Source organism: Eucyclogobius newberryi, unplaced genomic scaffold, assembly GCF_026437365.1.
Source record: "Eucyclogobius newberryi isolate DKJ021-1_F unplaced genomic scaffold, fEucNew1.0.hap1 SCAF_15, whole genome shotgun sequence".
Taxonomy (NCBI): domain Eukaryota; kingdom Metazoa; phylum Chordata; class Actinopteri; order Gobiiformes; family Gobiidae; genus Eucyclogobius; species Eucyclogobius newberryi.
Window position 1 is genome coordinate 7,608,154 of NW_027315779.1, and position 22,885 is coordinate 7,631,038.

Genomic DNA, 22,885 nt, shown 5'->3' on the forward strand with positions numbered 1-22,885 from the left:
ACACAACAGAACACACAACAGAACACACACAACAGAACACACAACAGAACACACACAACAGAACACACAACAGAACACACAACAGAACACACAACAGAACACACAACAGAACACACACAACAGAACACACAACAGAACACACAACACAACACACACAACAGAACACACAACAGAACACACAACAGAACACACACAACAGAACACACAACAGAACACACACAACAGAACACACAACAGAACACACACAACAGAACACACACCAGAACACACAACAGAACACACACCAGAACACACAACAGAACACACAACAGAACACACAACAGAACACACAACAGAACACACACAACAGAACACACAACAGAACACACACAACAGAACACACAACAGAACACACACCAGAACACACAACAGAACACACAACATAACACACACCAGAACACACAACAGAACACACACAACCGAACACACAACAGAACACACACAACAGAACACACAACAGAACACTCACACAACAGAACACACAACAGAACACACACAACAGAACACACAACAGAACACTCACACAACAGAACACACAACAGAACACTCACACAACAGAACACACAACAGAACACACAACAGAACACACAACAGAACACACACAACAGAACACACACACAACAGAACACTCACACAACAGAACACACAACAGAACACTCACACAACAGAACACACAACAGAATACACACAACAGAACACACAACAGAACACACACACAACAGAACACTCACACAACAGAACACACAACAGAACACACAACAGAACACACAACAGAACACACACAACAGAACACACACACAACAGAACACACAACAGAACACACAACAGAACACACAACAGAACACACAACAGAACACACAACAGAACACACAACAGAACACACACAACAGAACACACAACAGAACACACAACAGAACACACAACATAACACACACCAGAACACACAACAGAACACACGCAACAGAACACACAACAGAACACACACAACAGAACACACAACAGAACACACACAACAGAACACACAACAGAACACACAACAGAACACACAACATAACACACACCAGAACACACAACAGAACACACGCAACAGAACACACAACAGAACACACAACAGAACACACAACATAACACACAACAGAACACACAACAGAACACACAACAGAACACACACAACAGAACACACAACAGAACACACACAACAGAACACACAACAGAACACACACCAGAACACACAACAGAACACACAACATAACACACACCAGAACACACAACAGAACACACACAACCGAACACACAACAGAACACACACAACAGAACACACAACAGAACACTCACACAACAGAACACACAACAGAACACACACAACAGAACACACAACAGAACACTCACACAACAGAACACACAACAGAACACACAACAGAACACACACAACAGAACACACACACAACAGAACACTCACACAACAGAACACACAACAGAACACACAACAGAACACTCACACAACAGAACACACATAACAGAACACACAACAGAACACACACACAACAGAACACACAACAGAACACACACAACAGAACACACACACAACAGAACACTCACACAACAGAACACACAACAGAACACACAACAGAACACACAACAGAACACACACAACAGAACACACAACAGAACACACACAACAGAACAACCAACAGAACACACACCAGAACACACAACAGAACACACAACATAACACACGACAGAACACACACAACAGAACACACAACAGAACACACAACAGAACACACAACAGAACACACACAACAGAACACACAACAGAACACACACAACAGAACACACACAACAGAACACACAACAGAACACACACAACAGAACACACAACATAACACACAACAGAACACACAACAGAACACACAACATAACACACAACAGAACACACAACAGAACACACACAACAGAACACACAACAGAACACACAACAGAACACACACAACAGAACACACAGCAGAACACACAACAGAACACACACAACAGAACACACAACAGGACACACAACAGAACACACACAACAGAACACACAACAGAGCACACAACAGAACACACAACATAACACACAACAGAACACACAACAGAACACACACAACAGAACACACAACAGAACACACACAACAGAACACACAACAGAACACACAACAGAACACACAACAGAACACACAACAGAACACACAACAGAACACACACAACAGAACACACAGCAGAACACACAACAGAACACACACAACAGAACACACATCAGAACACACAACAGAACACACACAACAGAACACACACAACAGAACACACAACATAACACACACAACAGAACACACACAACAGAACACACAACAGAACACACAACAGAACACACAACAGAACACACACAACAGAACACACAACAGAACACACAACAGAACACACAACAGAACACACAACAGAACACACAACAGAACACACACAACAGAACACACAACAGAACACACACAACAGAACACACAACAGAACACACACAACAGAACACACACCAGAACACACAACAGAACACACAACAGAACACACACAACAGAACACACAACAGAACACACACAACAGAACACACAACAGAACACACACAACAGAACACACAACAGAACACACAACAGAACACACAACAGAACACACAACAGAACACACACAACAGAACACACAACAGAACACACAACACAACACACACAACAGAACACACAACAGAACACACAACAGAACACACACAACAGAACACACAACAGAACACACACAACAGAACACACAACAGAACACACACAACAGAACACACACCAGAACACACAACAGAACACACACCAGAACACACAACAGAACACACAACAGAACACACAACAGAACACACAACAGAACACACACAACAGAACACACAACAGAACACACACAACAGAACACACAACAGAACACACACCAGAACACACAACAGAACACACAACATAACACACACCAGAACACACAACAGAACACACACAACCGAACACACAACAGAACACACACAACAGAACACACAACAGAACACTCACACAACAGAACACACAACAGAACACACACAACAGAACACACAACAGAACACTCACACAACAGAACACACAACAGAACACTCACACAACAGAACACACAACAGAATACACACAACAGAACACACAACAGAACACACACACAACAGAACACTCACACAACAGAACACACAACAGAACACACAACATAACACACAACAGAACACACACAACAGAACACACACACAACAGAACACTCACACAACAGAACACACAACAGAACACACAACAGAACACACAACAGAACACACAACAGAACACACACAACAGAACACACAACAGAACACACACAACAGAACACACACCAGAACACACAACAGAACACACAACAGAACACACACCAGAACACACAACAGAACACACAACAGAACACACAACAGAACACACAACATAACACACGACAGAACACACACAACAGAACACACAACAGAACACACAACAGAACACACAACAGAACACACACAACAGAACACACAACAGAACACACACAACAGAACACACACAACAGAACACACAACAGAACACACACAACAGAACACACAACATAACACACAACAGAACACACAACAGAACACACAACATAACACACAACAGAACACACAACAGAACACACAACAGAACACACAACAGAACACACAACAGAACACACAGCAGAACACACAACAGAACACACACAACAGAACACACAACAGAACACACAACAGAACACACACAACAGAACACACAACAGAACACACAACAGAACACACAACATAACACACAACAGAACACACAACAGAACACACACAACAGAACACACAACAGAACACACAACAGAACACACAACAGAACACACACAACAGAACACACAGCAGAACACACAACAGAACACACACAGCAGAACACACATCAGAACACACAACAGAACACACACAACAGAACACACACAACAGAACACACAACATAACACACACAACAGAACACACACAACAGAACACACAACAGAACACACAACAGAACACACAACAGAACACACACAACAGAACACACAACAGAACACACAACAGAACACACACAACAGAACACACAACAGAACACACAACAGAACACACAACAGAACACACACAACAGAACACACAACAGAACACACACAACAGAACACACAACAGAACACACACAACAGAACACACACCAGAACACACAACAGAACACACAACAGAACACACACCAGAACACACAACAGAACACACAACAGAACACACAACAGAACACACACAACAGAACACACAACAGAACACACACAACAGAACACACAACAGAACACACACAACAGAACACACAACAGAACACACAACAGAACACAAAACAGAACACACACAACAGAACACACAACAGAACACACAACAGAACACACACAACAGAACACACAACAGAACACACAACAGAACACACAACAGAACACACACAACAGAACACACAACAGAACACACACAACAGAACACACAACAGAACACACACAACAGAACACACACCAGAACACACAACAGAACACACAACAGAACACACAACAGAACACACACAACAGAACACACAACAGAACACACACAACAGAACACACAACAGAACACACACAACAGAACACACAGCAGAACACACAACAGAACACACAACAGAACACACACAACAGAACACACAACAGAACACACAACAGAACACACAACAGAACACACAACAGAACACACACAACAGAACACACAACAGAACACACACAACAGAACACACAACAGAACACACACAACAGAACACACAGCAGAACACACAACAGAACACACAACAGAACACACACAACAGAACACACAACAGAACACACAACAGAACACACAACAGAACACACAACAGAACACACACAACAGAACACACAACAGAACACACACAACAGAACACACAACAGAACACACACAACAGAACACACAGCAGAACACACAACAGAACACACAACAGAACACACACAACAGAACACACAACAGAACACACACAACAGAACACACAACAGAACACACAGCAGAACATACAACAGAACACACAACAGAACACACGACAGAACACACACACGTCTAAAGCTGTTGTAGCTTCCTGTGTGTGTCTCGATGATGGTGCGATAAGTTTATAGATATGATAGTTTTGTTTATATTTCGTTTGCAAAAGTCAGATTCTTCAAACATTCTGAACTGCCACTGAAGTGAATAGTTCTGCAAAATGTGCTACACTTTTGTCAGATTTATGAACAGTTTCAGGGAATGTGCCAAATCCATAAAAAAAAAAAAAGGAAAAATAACATATCCAAAATTCGGTTTGCCTCTTATCACAATAAATACTATGAAATACAATCGTACCGTGGAATGTGCATAATCGATGCCTATTTTCGGTGCATTTCACAGTGTAAGGATGAACTTTAGCACATTAGCTTTTACCACTTCAACGGCAGAACGTATCTACTTCCTTTTTACCTCGATGTTCTGAGAGAATTTACCCCTCAACTATAGACAGCTCTTGCGTTTGTGTTGTTTTTGCATATTCTTTTGTCGCACATTGTCATTGCAAAAACACGTTCACGGCTTTCGAACGCTCGTGCTTTCAATGTGCCCGTTTATTGTAGCTTTTCAGTCAAATGGACTTCCGCACGATTACTGCACATTCCTCTTTCACCGCTGACCGTTTCGCTCGCGTTGTGATGTGCCAAGGCTGAAGTTGGCGCGGGCGCATGATAATTAGCCGGACACAGTGTTTTGCTGTTGGCTCATTGTGTTTCCGTTATGTGCTGGAAAATCCATTTGCTTAAATACAATCTGGTCCGGGCGCGTGAACGGCTTTTTTTCTGTTCTAACGGGGCGAGTTTGCATTTTGCGTGGCGTTTTGTGTTCTGTTTGCAAACGTGTTCACGGTTAATGATTGGAAGTGATTTGATTTTCTCCACAAATCACTGCGCTTTATGTGTCCGCGACGGTTTAATCTGCATTTGTTTGCTTTTAAACCCATTAAATGCCGCTCTTAACAATAGATGGATGTGGCTGTTATTACCACTGATACGGCGTTTTGTTTCTTCTACTTCTACTTATAACTAGGAGCTTTTTTTCCCCACATAAAAACACAAATACAAAAAAGAGCCAGGGTTTCTCAGAAGAGTTGTATTCGGATCTGTAGATGTTGCAAGAGACGACAGACACTTCAAACTCCACGAAAATGCATATTCAATCATCACAGGGACGTTTAATCAAGTAAAAATGTACTTAGTTTTGCTTTAACAACAAAACTTTAGACAGTCCATCCCTTTCAGATTAGCCTTTAGCCTTTAGCCTTCAGCCTTTAGCCTTTAGCCTTTAGCCTTTAGCCTTTAGCCTTTCGCCTTTAGCCTTTAGCCTTTAGCCTTTAGCCTTTAGCCTTTAGCCTTTAGCCTTTAGCCTTTCGCCTTTAGCCTTTAGCCTTTAGCCTTTAGCCTTTAGCCTTTAGCCTTTAGCCTTCAGCCTTCAGCCTTTTTCTGTTCTAACGGGGCGAGTTTGCATTTTGCATGGCGTTTTGTGTTCTGTTTGCAAACGTGTTCACGGTTAATGATTGAAAGTGATTTGATTTTCTCCACAAATCACTGCGCTTTATGTGTCCGCGACGGTTTAATCTGCATTTGTTTGCTTTTAAACCCATTAAATGCCGCTCTTAACAATAGATGGATGTGGCTGTTATTACCACTGATACGGCGTTTTGTTTCTTCTACTTCTACTTATAACTAGGAGTGGGCGACAGAAATATATCGCTTAATGTTTTTTTGCGGTATCCTGATGACAATAGTCAGACATAATTACGTCAATCCAACAGAAATGTGCTAAAACCGGCTAAAACGTGTCATTAAACGTCTTCAGGTTTGTAAAATGTCTGTCAAAATGAATCACAAAGAAATATCATATTATTCGAAAGTTTTTTAGTTTTCATCAGCCCTTTTTGCAACTATAAACAATATTACTCTGACGATGTTCAAATCTAAGCTATAAACAGTTTTGTTTAGCTGCGCATATGACTGAAAGGATTTTTCTTGCACTCTTCTCTTTTGTTTGAGATTTTATTAGTTTAGACAATCAGTTGGATTGATAATTTTTTATTTAGTTAATTTTATTGTATTCTGTAATTTCTTTGTGATTTGAATGCATTTTTCCTGCTGTGTGAAGCACTTTGAATTGCCTTGTGTATGAAATGTGCTCTACAAATAAACTTGCCTTGCCTTGCCTACTCAATATTCACATTTGGCGTATCTTCAAAATCATGATCATATCTAAATTTCGGTATATTTCCTCTTCTAATAACATGAATATTGTTTCCTCTATACTTGTGATTCTGTCGTGATTGTGAGAGTAACATTAGATCACGTGCTACATTATTTTGAGCCTGGATATGGACAGACGTGAGCTGAGAGTGGTTTGGCGTGGGCCCCTCTGGAGGCAGTCATTTTAAAACAATTGGAGTTGTGCAGGCTCAGAGGGCGTGTGTTTTATGGCCCGCTTTAGATCCATGCCCTTTAGAAACGCGTGAAGAAAGGCCGCCGGAAGAAATATAGATTTCACAAACTCCTGCTCTCCCTGGAAAAATATTTTGAAAGGTTGAAGATATTATACTTTTCGCTGTACAATGTGAAGAGTACAAAATCAAAGTCATAATTTAGAGAACTATGAGAGCAGTTTCATGGAAGTAATGGAATTACGTTACTTCGTTGTTGTGCTGCCTGTGTGTGTATGTCGGCTGCAAACTTTGACACAGATTTTCTAATATTTGCAGGTGGTAATAATTATTTTGTTGGGACGAGACTAATAGCAGCAGTATTCTAGGTTTCAGTAGTAGTGGTATTAATTGTAGAACATGTAGACGCTGTAGCAGAACAGTAACAGTAACAGAAAACAAGCTTTAAGCAGAACTAAGTCACTTAGAGCTCCCCCTGCAGCTCTCTCGCGAAAATACATTGTCAGAAAACAGACGCAAAAGCTTTTTTTTCCCCACATAAAAACACAAATATAAGAAAGAAAGAGCCAGGGTTTCTCTGAAGAGTTGTATTCGGATCTGTAGATGTTGCAAGAGACGACAGACACTTCAAACTCCACGAAAATACATATTTAATCATCACAGGGACGTTTAATCAAGTAAAAATTTACTTAGTTTTGCTTTAACAACAAAACTTTAGACAGTCCATCCCTTTCAGATTAGCCTTTAGCCTTTAGCCTTCAGCCTTTAGCCTTCAGCCTTCAGCCTTCAGCCTTCAGCCTTCAGCCTTCAGCCTTCAGCCTTCAGCCTTCAGCCTTCAGCCTTCAGCCTTCAGCCTTCAGCCTTCAGCCTTTAGCCTTTAGCCTTTAGCCTTCAGCCTTTAGCCTTTAGCTGTTAGTGCCTCCGCAAGCTGGCCAATCATTTTGTACATTCTTAGTATACTTATTTATATAAACTTAGGTGTCTGCCGCTTTAATGCTCAAAAACATGCATTTTTACTTTGAGTGGGCTCGCCTCTCCACAGATCAGACTTGTCACTAGGCATAGGGGCATCATCTGCTTGTTGCCTTGGAGATTCCATTACAAGTTTAACATATCCGTGAACAGCAGGCCTGATAATTACAATATCAACTTCTTGTTCAAAAAATTAAAGCAATTTTTTGGCATAATATTTATCGTGGGCAACTTTTCTTCGCACTAACAAGAAACATTTTGTCATTTTTTTTTTTTGGCACATAAATTAGACTGTTTCCTTCTGCTCTTTATGTATCAGAGCCACACATTTGTATGAAACAAGCAGTTACACAGACTCAAACTCAGGAGACCTCTTCTTGTTTGGCCGGACGGCTGTCAGTGGACATTCTGTGAGCACAGGCACATCACAGGGCACCAAAAAAACTCCACCATCAAAGTTGTTCTGAGAGCATTACTCCCACTCCACTGATCCTTGAAATGTACTTTATTCTGAAACTATGATCCTTAATTGGTGAAAAAAAAACCTTTGTGTGGTGAGTTTTTTGCCTGAAGAGCCTTTGAAAGTGATTTTTGCTCGATTGAGGATGATTTCAAAGCCGCTTTTCTGTATGGTCAGCGCATCATGAGGTCTTTTATCCCCATATGAAATAACGCCGCAGTGAGACAGTGAGACGGACTCCGGCCCACGATCCCTATTGTCTGGCTCCGTCTCCCCTGTCTCCTCTGTCTCCTCCGTCTCCTCCGTCTCCCCCGTCTCCCCCGTCTCCTCCGTCTCCCCCGTCTCCCCCGTCTCCTCCGTCTCCCCCGTCTCCTGTGTGCTGCGGGAGGTCAGACACAAGGACCAGCACGCGCAAACAAACTGCAAAACAACACGAAACAAAGACGTGGGCCGAGGAAATACGGCTTTAATGCGGAAGAGGGGGAAAGTTGCTTTATTTGAACGTTTTTAAGGGGACAAAAACAAACAAGACAAGACATCGGACAGAGTTTGGGTCCTCAAGAAGATTTTGACATATTATATTATGAGTGAATTGTGCAGTTGAGTTGACAGTTTTACATTTATTGTAGATTTTTGCTTTCATTGTGAGACAGCTTTTGAACTGCGTCTTCTCTAAACATTTATATAGCAATGTCGTTGTGGCAGAAGATCTTGTCCCATTCATTTAATTACACATAATAGTGATATCAAAGGATTTTCTTTTCTTCTTTGATACACCGGTACCTGTAGAGTCATGGTCTGTTTTCTCAAAGTATCTGAAAAGTCATTAGCATTGTCAGTTATTGTATAAAATTTATACAAGTCTTAGTCTTTACCAGTGTTTTTAACAGTTTTGTGCAGCTGCAGCAATCCAAGTTATTACATTTAACACAATCTTTTATAGTGCAATCGCCATATTCGACAAATTGCCAAAACTATCAACATCAACCAATATAATGAATATTTGCATTTTTCATTAGCCTGACCAGTGTGGTAATACTTTTCCTGTTCTTTTCTTTGTTTGGAGTGTAGTTTGATGGGCGGAGGATTGAAAACATAGTGAAGCCTGGAGAAATATAGCCGGCTGATTCAGACAGACTGAATTATAATTGCTTATCTTTGTCTTGTCATTCAATGTTTTAATTAATTATCTGCTTTGGCTACCCCAAATAAATTGTCTGTGCCATAACCCAAGTCAACATTTTCCATCTGGCTCGGTCGGTAGGCAAATTCTTATTTTTTTTATTTTGAAGGCCAAAAAAAAGATCCAAATTTTGTCATTTTTTGAGTCGGAGTGACCACCAGGGGTCAGGCTTCAACAGTCAATGACGAAAAACGTCTCTATTAACCCGATCGGGAGACTAAATCTCACAATTTTAAGACATTTCAATCGACCTTTTGTACGCCGCTATCATTTATTTTGGTAGCTAAGGCGAGCGGGGGAACATGTTTGTTGTGATGACGCTGCTGGGCGTGTTTCAATCCCAGAATGCATTCGCGTAAGTCAAATTTCACACCCTGAGAGAGAAACACATGTCCTATGGAGACTTCAGTGGCACTGACAAGAAGCAAACCAACTTTTAAAAAGCAATGAAAAAACTCTTATTCGCGTTCTGTTTTCTTACAGACGCATGTGGAGGACTGAAAATGAAGACGCGCATGCGGTGCGCAATACGTTATCAGTCCCTTGGGATGAAAGACATGTTAACCAGTGTGATAAAAGTATTTGACACGGTGGTTCAGGAAAGACCGGTCGGTGAGTCGGCGAAATAATTGAAAAATAAAATATTTTGACGTTTTTTCAGTCGGCTAGTTTCATGGCGGGTCGGTCGGGTTACGGCAAACAGACATATTGTTTTGCCTAGCCTTATAAAAAATACAATTCTCATCTTATTGACGTTATTCAGGAAGCGACTGCCGCCATTATCCCTTCAGTTTTATGATCGTCTGCCAATAGTGGTGGGAAATATATGGAAATGAGATAATATCGTGAAGGTTGTTTTGAAGATATGCTAAATTTGAATGTTTATAGCAAACAAAAAGAACTGATTAAAACAAAATAAAACAAAATAATCTTGTATATTTGCTATTTCTACACTTTTATTTCTACACAATCATTTTTTGACAGACATGTCACATTTATTTGATAATTAAACCTCAACTATATAAGTACGTAATACATTTAAAGATATATTGTCAGACTACTATAAAAAATGATCAAGAGATTCATTTTTGTCAGTATCGCATAGCCCTTGACAGCAAACACGTTCTATACAGACTTCTAAGCCGTTTTCAACAAAGAAATAGATGCATTTGCCGAGACTCACTGGAAACTGACACAAACGGAAGTGCGGGTCAGAGGGAAAAGTGGACGGAATGCGGTTACTAAACGTGCACATTTTTATTTACAAAGGCTGTAAAGAACGCGCCGTGTTTTCTGGCGGATGCGTGGAATTCCATTTGCTGTTTTCCCCGTTGAAGATGGCTATGATCCCGCCTGAACTTTTCACCCCCGCCGTGTCTCACTGGCACAGCCACATACATGATGCAGGCTGAGTGCAGCGGGGGAAGAAGCCGAGATGAAAGTGCCCTGTGCTTCCGCTGCACAATGGTCAGGCAGATGCTCATCTACAAACACAAATCACAGTCAAATTACAACTCAAAGTGTGAATTTAGAGCCAAACAAATTAGAAAACAATAATGGTCTTGGTGGTGGGCTCACTCGGGCGTGGCGTGAAAATGGTCGGACAAAAAGTCTTCCCAAATGTATAATGAAAAGCAAAAGTGGAGGCTCTGTCCTGGCATTTGGGAAAAGTAATCGGCGTGTGACATTATGTGACGATAACAAATGTGGCGAGACAAAAAGGTCAGAGTTTGCATGGATTGGTTATTTTTAGAATCAGCTGCCGTAACTCTGGCATTTTTAGCCAGAAAAGTAAGTATTAGTGAACTTTAAAATGTGACCCCGGCTGAGTACGAATGCAACAACCATTAAATGTCTTAAGAGAAGATTTTGTATATTTCACTTATTGTCTTGTAAACTGAGTAGGATGTTTGCAATGTCACTGTTGCAGAATATTGTGGTTGATTAAGTATTATAATTTATATTTGCATCTAATTTACACATCTAATTTGGCAAATATATCACACTTTATGAAACTGCCCAAAAAGTGAGTTTATTGTGCATAAATTGTGCATTTTGGATTTAATTGTGGGATTTTTTTTTCAACTCATCGCTTCTCCCTGTAATTTTCCACATGTATTATCCCACAAAACAAAGTAAGAATTAGAAAAACACTAAAACAATATGCACTCAAAAAAGAAATGGTTGGCATTTTGTCACGGGGCAGAACTAGCATTCCACGTTCAAAAGCTTCAACCTTAACCCAAAAAACTGTTCCTAAACCTAATTCGAACCCTAAACCTACCTAAATGTGGAATAATATATTATAAAAAGTTAACATTTGTCTAACACAGAATCGCTCTGTCCATGTCATCAATGAGCAACAATTTACACACAACGGACACATTTGTCTGGCAGTTTTCAGTTATTATTATTGATCAAATCCTAGCTGTTTTTTGCCCTGTTGTTGAATTATTTCTATGTCAAGTCACATACAAATACATTTTAGGGAATTCTTGACACTTTACATATGATTTTACCAAAACAACAGTGTTTCATCAGGATTCCGTCCGTATATACCTTCCATCGTCATGCATTACGCTGCATCACGTTCACACAAAGTCCAGTATCGCCTCTTCGGCTCAGATTCCGTCCGTTGTTTTTGCTTTTTCACCATTGTCTTGTGCCCCTGCTGCGTCTGAAATAAAAAGTGGAAAACATGATGGTGCGGGTATGTATTTGAGCGTATATAGTAGCATAGTAAATAGTAACTTGAGCGTGCCCTCCTCTGGACCTCTCCTCTGCCTCTGTTTATAAGGCTGACCTGGAGCTGCTGGAGGTGAAGAGCTTATAAAGGCTACTGCTTTTACCAGCCGCAGCACTGCAGGCATCCATATCTTCAACAACAAACAGCTCTGTAACCATCTCTTTGCTGCTAAATGTGATTTCCTCCACAGTCCTCCACCTTTGTGCTTTACCCTTGTGCCAAACCTAAACTCTATATTTTGCTGTTAAAGGATTTCCACACGTGGTTAAGCTCATGCATAATAAAAGCAAGCGCCTGCCTTTTATTCTACTTTTACAATGCTGCCGTTTGACTGTATCTACATTAATTCACTGTTTGATGTAGGTGGTTAGGACACTAATCTCCACCTGTTATTGTAGCACATTAGTCCTGTCATGTGCAAGGAGTGTGGTATATGCTAGTTTACATCACATTCATAAGCAATTTTACGTAGCATTAGCTTGTACAGACATGCATTAACAGCCCCTATGATGATCCTGACTCTAAAACAAGATGCTATTTTTGATCGGATATAAAGACATTCGTGTAATACATGTACGCTGTGAACATTTTCTGGTGCCGGGTTTGGCACTTTCTTGGAGAGAGTTTCTTGCTTTGGTCGAAATGTTCCTCAGTATGACATTTCCCATGTACACGTAATCCTGCATGGATTCATGTACCGTTATTCTCAAAAGTTACTCCGTAGTTTGCAGGTGAATTTATTGAGTGGAAAAAAGGGTCCTCATTCATAAAGCTTGCATATTTATAAAACTGAGACCCTCCAGTAAGCTCTGCCCAAAGTCTGGAGACACAACGCTTGTGGAGAGAAGCAAAGAGAGTTTGAGGAAGTGTTTGGTTCAGGAAATCGCAAATACATCTTTTAGCTTAAACCAATTTTATTCAGGGAGATTATCACATTTATACAGAAGTTGGCCTAAACACAGAGAAAGGCTGTTTCTTCCACTCATGAAGCTGTGCACTCTTCAGACGGACAGCACGAGTGAGGTTTAGTTTAATGAAGCTCAAGACAAGACGCTGATCCAACACGTTCATTTGTCTTTACTCACCACTCGACATGAGCCAGACCTTCAGGCAGCTCTTGAGTTTAAATACATGAAATAATGTCTGTACCAGACCCAGGCATGCGCACTCACAGAACTCAATGTTTTTACATTCCACACACAGTTTTACTGGTCCTGACAGAGCTTCATGTGTCACATGCTTTTGTGTTTTTCTTCTTCACCTGTTCTTGTCTCCCGCACGTGTCATTCAAACATAAAAGTGTGAAGCACAACGAGAACAATATGTGCAAAATAACCTACTGCCTAAATAGTATCAAGTGTTGACGGCCTTCGCACTGCGAGTTATGTGTGTAATGCAGAGGTGTCCAAACCAGACCAATGTTTGTTGGCCCTCCGGCTTCCTGCTATGTTCAATCAATAAAAAGTAGTACTTTTTACTGTAAAATTGAAAATAATCAGGTGGCTAAACATCCACCAGAAAAGTTACATAGTGCACCTTTATTTTGACTTTACCACCCTGTAAATCTCAAATGTAGCAAATTTTATTATGAAAAAGACTTTCTTTATATTGCAGTGAATGCATAAGATATAATTAAAGCAGTTTTATAGTAGGACTAGTCGCTCTCATGGGTCAAAGCAGATTTAATTTTTTATTAACACAAATAAAACAAGAGAAGGTGAGATGGGAAACACATTTAATGACCCTGCAGTAAACTGAATGGGATTAAATAAAAATGCCAAAATGTGCTTTTTTTTGTTGTGCAGGTGGGAACACGCTGAATGGGCAGCAGTTCCACCTGGACTGGTCCTGGATCTCCCTGGAGAAGGAGTACTTTGTGGTGGATGAAGATGACAAATACCTGGAGGTGGTGCTCAGGCGGAGGGGATACCTGGGGGAGACCTCTTTCATCGGTGAGTTTTATAATACTATTGTTCTATAGATAAGTGAGAAATGCGCACAAATAAATGCTGAAATATAATGTCATCTTTTGGAGGGAGTGAGAGGATGAGGCACTGACAGGAAATCAAACCAGGCACATTTGTCTTCTAGTTTTGACATTGAGGCACCCGGCAATAACTGCAAAGTATTAATTCTGAAAAGCAAGGACACATTTTCCCAAAATTGTATTCACAGTTACATTTTTACCAACATTTTCAAAATGCCAATGTTCTATTTTTCTATTGAAATAAATAAATATACGTCTGATGAGGGCCTGGTAGAGAGAATAGTTCAGTACTTTCCACTGTCCATCCAACGGCAAATACGAGTTGCTTGAATGAAGTTCAGTTAATTTGGCCTTTTACATGGCCTCACTAATGGCTCACTTATATGTAATGTTTATAATATAATGTGCATTGATTTTGGATCAGATGTAGTGCTGCCCTCAGAGGCTCTGACACTGCATCAGATGCAGCCGCAAGCTCCAGTTTGGCTCATAACATCACGAGTGATATGTTCAGGATTACATAAAACATACTGAAAATATCGAATACATTTACAGCTGTAGGTTGTGTTCACAGCGGCTCGAATGTGATGTCAGATGTCAGATGGAGGGCAGAGGTCTGTATTATAATTCTATGGGGGATTCACTGGTTTAGAAAGAAATATCCAAACAAAAAAGGAGACGTATAATGCAAAATGTACCTTTAAAACTGTAACCCATGACACACTTGTTTCCTCCATATCTCACTCAGTTATATTTGTTGTTGCTCCATTGCTTTGAAAATATGAGTTTTCACATACTTCTATCCGAGTCGTTTCTGATCAATATTCTCTTAAAATGAACAGAATGTAAACTTATACGTGGGTCATAGATCATAACAATATGCCAAACAAAAGCATCTTTAAACCTTATCCTTTTTCCAGACATGAGTTCCACACATTTGCCGTGTTCATTTTGTGGCTAAAAGTCCTTTCAACTTACAAAAGCGAAATACCTTCATGTTTTTCGGATTAAAAGAAATAAATCCTTAGTTCAGTTCATTTTTGCAGACACAGAAAACTGGACCCAGTAAACAGTTATCTGCATTTACCTCTTTCACCTGCCCTACAGCTTCATTTAAACCACCTTGTTCCAACTTCACGTGAATCCAGCCTTTTTTCCCCCAAAGCCTTTGTTTTTGTCCAAACCACAATAACTCTCCATTGTCTATGACCGCCACAGCTTTCCTCTGTAACTAGATTCATCCTAAAGTCATTTCGTTTGGCCTTGGGCGGTTGGAGCATTTTGCAAACGCTTCTTTATAGAGCGTATGAAGGGGCCGGCGAGGTACTTACAAGGTCATTGTCTTTTTATTTGCAAACGGCAAAAATGTATTTTTCTTTTCAGGCTCAGGTAACTTTATTTATATCTTTATGTAGAATTGATTTGCAGTTGGATTGGATTCTGCTTCCACACCCCACACATGAAAAGTCACACAAATGAACAATTAAGGTGCAAGTTACATCTTATTTAGGACAAAACAGCTGCTGGGACGAGGCACCAGGTGCAAGAAGCTAAAAGTCATTGTACAAAGGGTGCGGCCCGTCACTTACAATGGCTGTGGCCTCGAGTACAGGGAGTCAGGAGGCTGCGGGGTGTGTCCGCCGCCGGGTGCGTCCGCCGCCGGGTGGGTCCACCGCCAGGTGCGTCCGCCGCCGCCGGGTGCGTCCGCCGCCGCTGGGTGCGTCCGCCGCCGGGTGCGTCCGCCGCCGGGTACGTCAGCCGCCGCCGGGTGCGTCCGCCGCCGCCGGGTGCGTCCGCCGCTGGGTGCGTCCGCCGCCGGGTGCGTCCGCCGCCGGGTGCGTCCGCCGCCACCGGGTGCGTCCGCCGCGGGGGACTGCCATACCATGAAACCAATCAAAATTTGTATTTGATATAACACAAAGGATGATATAAACATATTTACATGCACAAAAATAAAAATAAAAGTGGATTGGATGCTCAAGAAGTATTCAGACTTAGTAACTACTTAATTTAGTTTAACTTTTTCACTTGGCAATAAATGAATTGATTAGTAACTCCTTTGTTAATTTACTAACCCCTTAATTATATAGTTACTACCAATAATATCTATAATTCTTAATAAACTGCTTGTTCATTCTGAAATAAGTCTTTATTATTATTATTATCTGCATCTGTAAGGCTAATTAAGATGTAGTTATTATAAAGTAGTACTGATACTCAGAAAAGAAAGACAGATATTGTACATTTGAGGTGTACACGGCCAGACGGAGCGTGTTCTCAACAGCCGCATTTTCTCCTCTTCTAATCCTTCCAACTCCAAATAACAGAATGAAACTTTTAAAAGGCGCTCGCTGTCACACCGCAGTAACTATCAGTGTACAAGACGTACAGACAATCAACACGCCCGCTGGCTCCGCGTCGAGCCCGGGATCCAGTCAGCTAGACAAGAATCGATATCTGAAACCTTAATAAGCTTTTGCCCATCACACGCGGCCAGTGCAGCAGCCTTTTAGAAGTGGCGCCCCGGCATGTTTTTCTGCTTGGACATGCGAATCTACGGAGGCCGAAGTCACGATGATCATAATGTCCCTGAATGTAGCGCTTAGCCTTGCACTTTGCTACGCTACAGTTAATTCCCTGGGAGATGCTACAGCGCCGCTAAGCTGCTTTAAAAACTCCAGCGCAGCGTCTTCCATCTCGATTCTCGCTTAATCGTCGGGTCAGGTGTAAACATAGACGTTTACGTTAGCGGTCGGCGTGTCGGCGCTGCAAAGCCTCATGGGAAGTGTGGAGGGAAACACTTAAAAGCGTCTCTCACATAGGGCCTTTGATACAAGAACTATCAGTGTCAGTGAATGCATCCAGGAGAGGCTTTTATTATATTCCATTTTGTTTGCGCCGTTCATTCATTTGAAAAGAGATCTTGCCTCAAACATATAAGACTCTGTCCTTGAATTCATGAAATGTTAAGTTTATAGTGATTTATTGTGTTATTAAGGATAAAATACACATCTTTTTTTTTTTTAATCAAATAGAAATCAAGTACAGATTTAAAAAGTATAGAATTCACTAACATAATAAAAAGGGTAAAATTGAGAAAAATATATTATAAAAGCACTTTAGAAAAATATGACGGAACACATTGGTAGTCTCAATATTTACTAGATTACACACATATATTTTATAGTTAATTTTAATGAACTTATAACAATAAAAAAAATTGACTAAAAAAAACTGTACTTAAAGAACAAACTGAACAAAAAATGAACTCTGAGTTAACGGTCATGATTGAAAAGATAAATGAGAATAAATTCCTGAGCGTTATAATTGACAATAAAAGATTATGTAAATCCCACGTTAGACACATAAAAACTAAACTTTTAAAAAGCCTTTCAATAATAAACAAAGTGAAACATTATCTTGATCAAAATTGTTCAGTGCAAATTATCCACAAAGTTTAGTTTTTTTTTTTTTTAGAAACAACTTAATCTTAATAATTGAATAATCCATTTATTCATTCTAAGAAATTCCTGACCTTGTAAAATATTACACACTAATTGTTTTGTTTAAAGGATTTAACAATTTACTAGGAAGCAATTTGCAAGGCTTGTTTACAATGAGAGCGAACTCATAATTTAAGAGGATAAGGAGATTTAAATTCCTGTGTGTGTGTGTGTGTGTGTTTGTTTGTGTGTGTGTGTGTGTGTTGCAACTTTGGAACAGTTACTTATTGTCCTCAATTGTAATGATCAGATGGACTAAAGAAAGCAAAAAGGAAGCTCATAATGTTGTCCTATGTTATTAATGAGAGATGGGGCATGAGAGATGGGGCATGAGAGATGGGGCATGAGAGATGGGGCATGTGAGATGGGGCATGTGAGATGGGGCATGTGAGATGGGGCATGTGAGATGGGGCATGAGAGCTGGGGCATGAGAGATGGGGCATGAGAGATGGGGCATGTGAGATGGGGCATGTGAGATGGGACATGAGAGATGGGGCATGAGAGATGGGGCATGAGAGATGGGGCATGAGAGCTGGGGCATGAGAGATGGGGCATGAGAGATGGGGCATGAGAGATGGGGCATGTGAGATGGGGCATGTGAGATGGGACATGAGAGATGGGGCATGAGAGATGGGGCATGTGAGATGGGGCATGTGAGATGGGGCATGAAAGTTGGGGCATGAGAGTTGGGGCATGAGAGATGGGGCATGTGAGATGGGGCATGTGAGATGGGGCATGTGAGATGGGGCATGAAAGTTGGGGCATGAGAGTTGGGGCATGAGAGATGGGGCATGAGAGATGGGGGTGGGCATGAGAGATGAGGGTGGGCATGAGAGATGGGGGTGGGCATGAGAGATGAGGGTGGGCATGAGAGATGGGGGTGGGCATGTAAGTTGGGGGTGGGCATGAGAGATGGGGCATGAGAGATGGGGGTGGGCATGTGAGATGGGGGAGGGCATGAGAGATGGGGGTGGGCATGAGAGATGGGGATGGTCATGAGAGATGGGGGTGGGCATGAGAGATGAGGGTGGTCATGAGAGATGGGGGTGGGCATGAAAGATGGGGGTGGGCATGAGAGATGGGGGTGGGCATGAGAGATGGGGGTGGTCATGAGAGATGGGGGTGGGCATGAGAGATGAGGGTGGTCATGAGAGATGGGGGTGGGCATGAAAGATGGGGGTGGGCATGTGAGATGGGGGTGGGCATGAAAGATGGGGGTGGGCATGAGAGATGGGGGTGGGCATGAGAGATGAGGGTGGTCATGAGAGATGGGGGTGGGCATGAAAGATGGGGGTGGGCATGTGAGATGGGGGTGGGCATGAAAGATGGGGGTGGGCATGAGAGATGGGGGTGGGCATGAGAGTTGGGGGTGGTCATGAGAGATGGGGGTGGGCATGAGAGATGAGGGTGGTCATGAGAGATGGGGGTGGGCATGAAAGATGGGGGTGGTCATGAGAGATGGGGGTGGGCATGAAAGATGGGGGTGGGCATGTGAGATGGGGGTGGTCATGAGAGATGGGGGTGGGCATGAGAGATGGGGTGGGCATGAGAGATGGGGGTGGGCATGAGAGATGGGGCATGAGAGATGGGGGTGGGCATGAGAGATGGGGCATGAGAGATGGGGGTGGGCATGAGAGATGGGGCATGAGAGATGGGGGTGGGCATGAGAGATGGGGCATGAGAGATGGGGGTGGGCAGGAGAGATGGGGAATTGGGCAATTTTTGGTCTCATTTTAGTGCAAATGGGAACATAACCTTGCACATTACATGCATACTTTTTTCTTATTGTTTTGTAACCGCATCAAATGTCAAAAAATCTTCTGCCCAAGATAAAAACAACAACAAGAAATACAAGAAAAAAGCAAATATCAGTTTTGAATCATTTTGAGCTGGAATCGCTCGCACTGCAGACGTCACTCCGTCCAAACCATCCTTTTTATCCCAAGGACTCGGCAAGTGCACATTTCTCTAATCATCACAGTTTCACCTCGATTCCCAATCAGAATTTTATTTGCAACTTTCTTTCTCTTTGTAAATGATTTTTCCTTGATTTTTTTAAATTATTTTTTTTGGCCTTATTGATTCTCTTAGACTATAGACAGTACAGTATAGACCAGGGGAGACACACACGCTGGTGGAAAATCTCAAACTGATCAAAGTCTGATATGTTTTATAGATTTCAATTTGCTGCGCTGCTGAACAGAGCGAACAGGTCTGTGATAGTGACAATAATGGAAACAGGGCCAAAATAGGGATCATTTGAGCTGTTTTGATAAATAAACCAGTAAAAATGCCCTATTTCAAATGCACTTAACATCATTTTCAGTCTACTAAAGGTTGAGTTGCTTTACTTAAAGGCATTAGGCTTGACAGATAGTTATTACTGATCAGTCTTCCAACATTCACAAATCGCTATTCACTGTTACATGAGTCACTCGTGTTTCTTTATTGTTGTGGACGGACCGAAGACACACTGTAATTACAACATCTGAAAGGAGATATTCATTTTGAAAAGGCTGTTGAATGTGCAGTAGTTTGTCACATGTACAGACGGCTTCTATAAAAGTCATCGTTCTTCATTAACGTGTCAGAAGGTGAGGCGGCCCACGACAGATGGAGCCACTGTTCCTACACTTCACCCTCATGCCATTGTGCAGTGGAATAAGGAATTGTTTGATTTATGCATGCCACAATACCATGGACTATGCAAGACACAAGGTAAAAGTTTGAAAAGGTTGAGAATAAATGCAGTCAGTTGTATTATGTATTATTTAAGTCTGAGGGGATAAATGTGCACTTAGGGTCTTTAATGTGTGTGTATCACAGAGGACGTGTGAAGGCCAAGGTGGTTTGTACCCTGTAAACCTCCAGATTTATCTAAAAAATAAATAAAAAAATTCCATAATGATATTCATAAGATTTTTTGCCAATCCAACAGAAATGTAAAACATGTCTTTAAATTGTGAGCTTTAATTATCAGGTAAATGTGAAGTTTTGTACAATTAATCAAAGTGCTGAATACCACCGTACACGCTTATTTACAACATAAAGAAATGATAAACAGGATATTCAAATTATGCATCAAAACAACATTCATGATATTATCTACACTTCTATGCTGCCTACTACTTATGAGTGATAGCATTAAAAGTGTGACGATGTTTTGCTGCAGCTTCAAAACTACTGTATATCTAGAGAAAAAAAATCTTGTTATTTGTGCATATTTAAAATATATTAATCTGGTAATGAGTGAGTATTGAGTAAATGCAAAGTAATATATCAGTATTTGTAACTATAAAATAATATTATTTCAGAAATACGGTGGTGAGGTGAACATCTGTTGAAATCTATCACTCTTGATCTGAAATTGAGTTCATCCAAGGGCAAGTATCAAAGAGGATGTCAATTGTCGCTGACTCCAGTGGCTTCAGATTGGTCGATAAAAGGCGCGTTGTGCCTCATAACAGCCGAGGCACACTGAGGCGCTCCACGGGACGCTCTGCACGGGACGCTCTCCACAGGACGCTCTGAGGAGGAGGATCGGGGAAGAGGGTTCAAAGATTCCCTCGTGTCGTTTAGCTCTGATCATACCGCATGAAGGGTTAGACTTGTACTTTTATTAATCTTCCTTCTCAGAGATGGTCCAATATGGATTTTTCAGCTGATATTGATATTCGTCTTGCTATTCCAGAAGATATTTGCTATTATCTATCTCAAGATTTGCACATTTTTAGGCCACAAATACAAGAAAAGTTGAATTTTTTTTACTTTATCATTGGTTAGGCCATGATTTGTTGTATTTTTTATGATAATGGTGTAAACATAAAGCCATCTCTTTAGCTAATTTTCTTTTTATTTTATATATATATATATATATATATATATATATATATATATATATATATATATATATATATATATATATTTGGTTTAACATAAAGAACACAGAAATAAAAAATAAAATGCATTGAGAGGAAGAGCGAAAGCATACAAACATTTGACACAGTCCTAAACATGTATTACGGCAAAGTCATCGCGTTTGGTCCAAAAATCAGAATGTTATTTTTCAAATTTTTCAAATGTCGGTTAGAATTTCATCCCAGTCGGTGCAGTTTGTCATCCATTCTTTCGTAACCGCATTCTATCTCCTTTTCATCTCCCCATTCTGTTTAAAAAGGCTTCTCTAATGCTGCCCAGTGGTGTAGAGGTTAAGGCACTGCACATGTACCTCAGTCTCCAGATGGAGCCGGCCGCAGTGTCGTGAGTTCAAATCCCGAATCATTTACTGCATGTCTTCCCCTCTCTCATCCCCCTTTTCACACTTTCCTCTCCTGTCAAATAAAGACTACGGGCCAAAAAAGAAAAGAAAAAAGGTTCCTCTG

The 22,885-nt window shown here is 41.1% G+C and overlaps 1 protein-coding gene across 1 annotated transcript in view; it reads left to right on the forward strand.

Moving 5' to 3' along the window:
• frem2a (FRAS1 related extracellular matrix 2a) overlaps positions 1–22,885 on the forward strand; it is a 146,933-nt gene that overhangs the window by 43,730 nt on the left and 80,318 nt on the right. Inside the window, exon 3 of the mRNA XM_072445928.1 lies at positions 14,819–14,965. Within this exon, the coding sequence (XP_072302029.1) occupies positions 14,819–14,965 (147 nt within the window). The remainder of the gene's footprint in view (positions 1–14,818; positions 14,966–22,885) is intronic.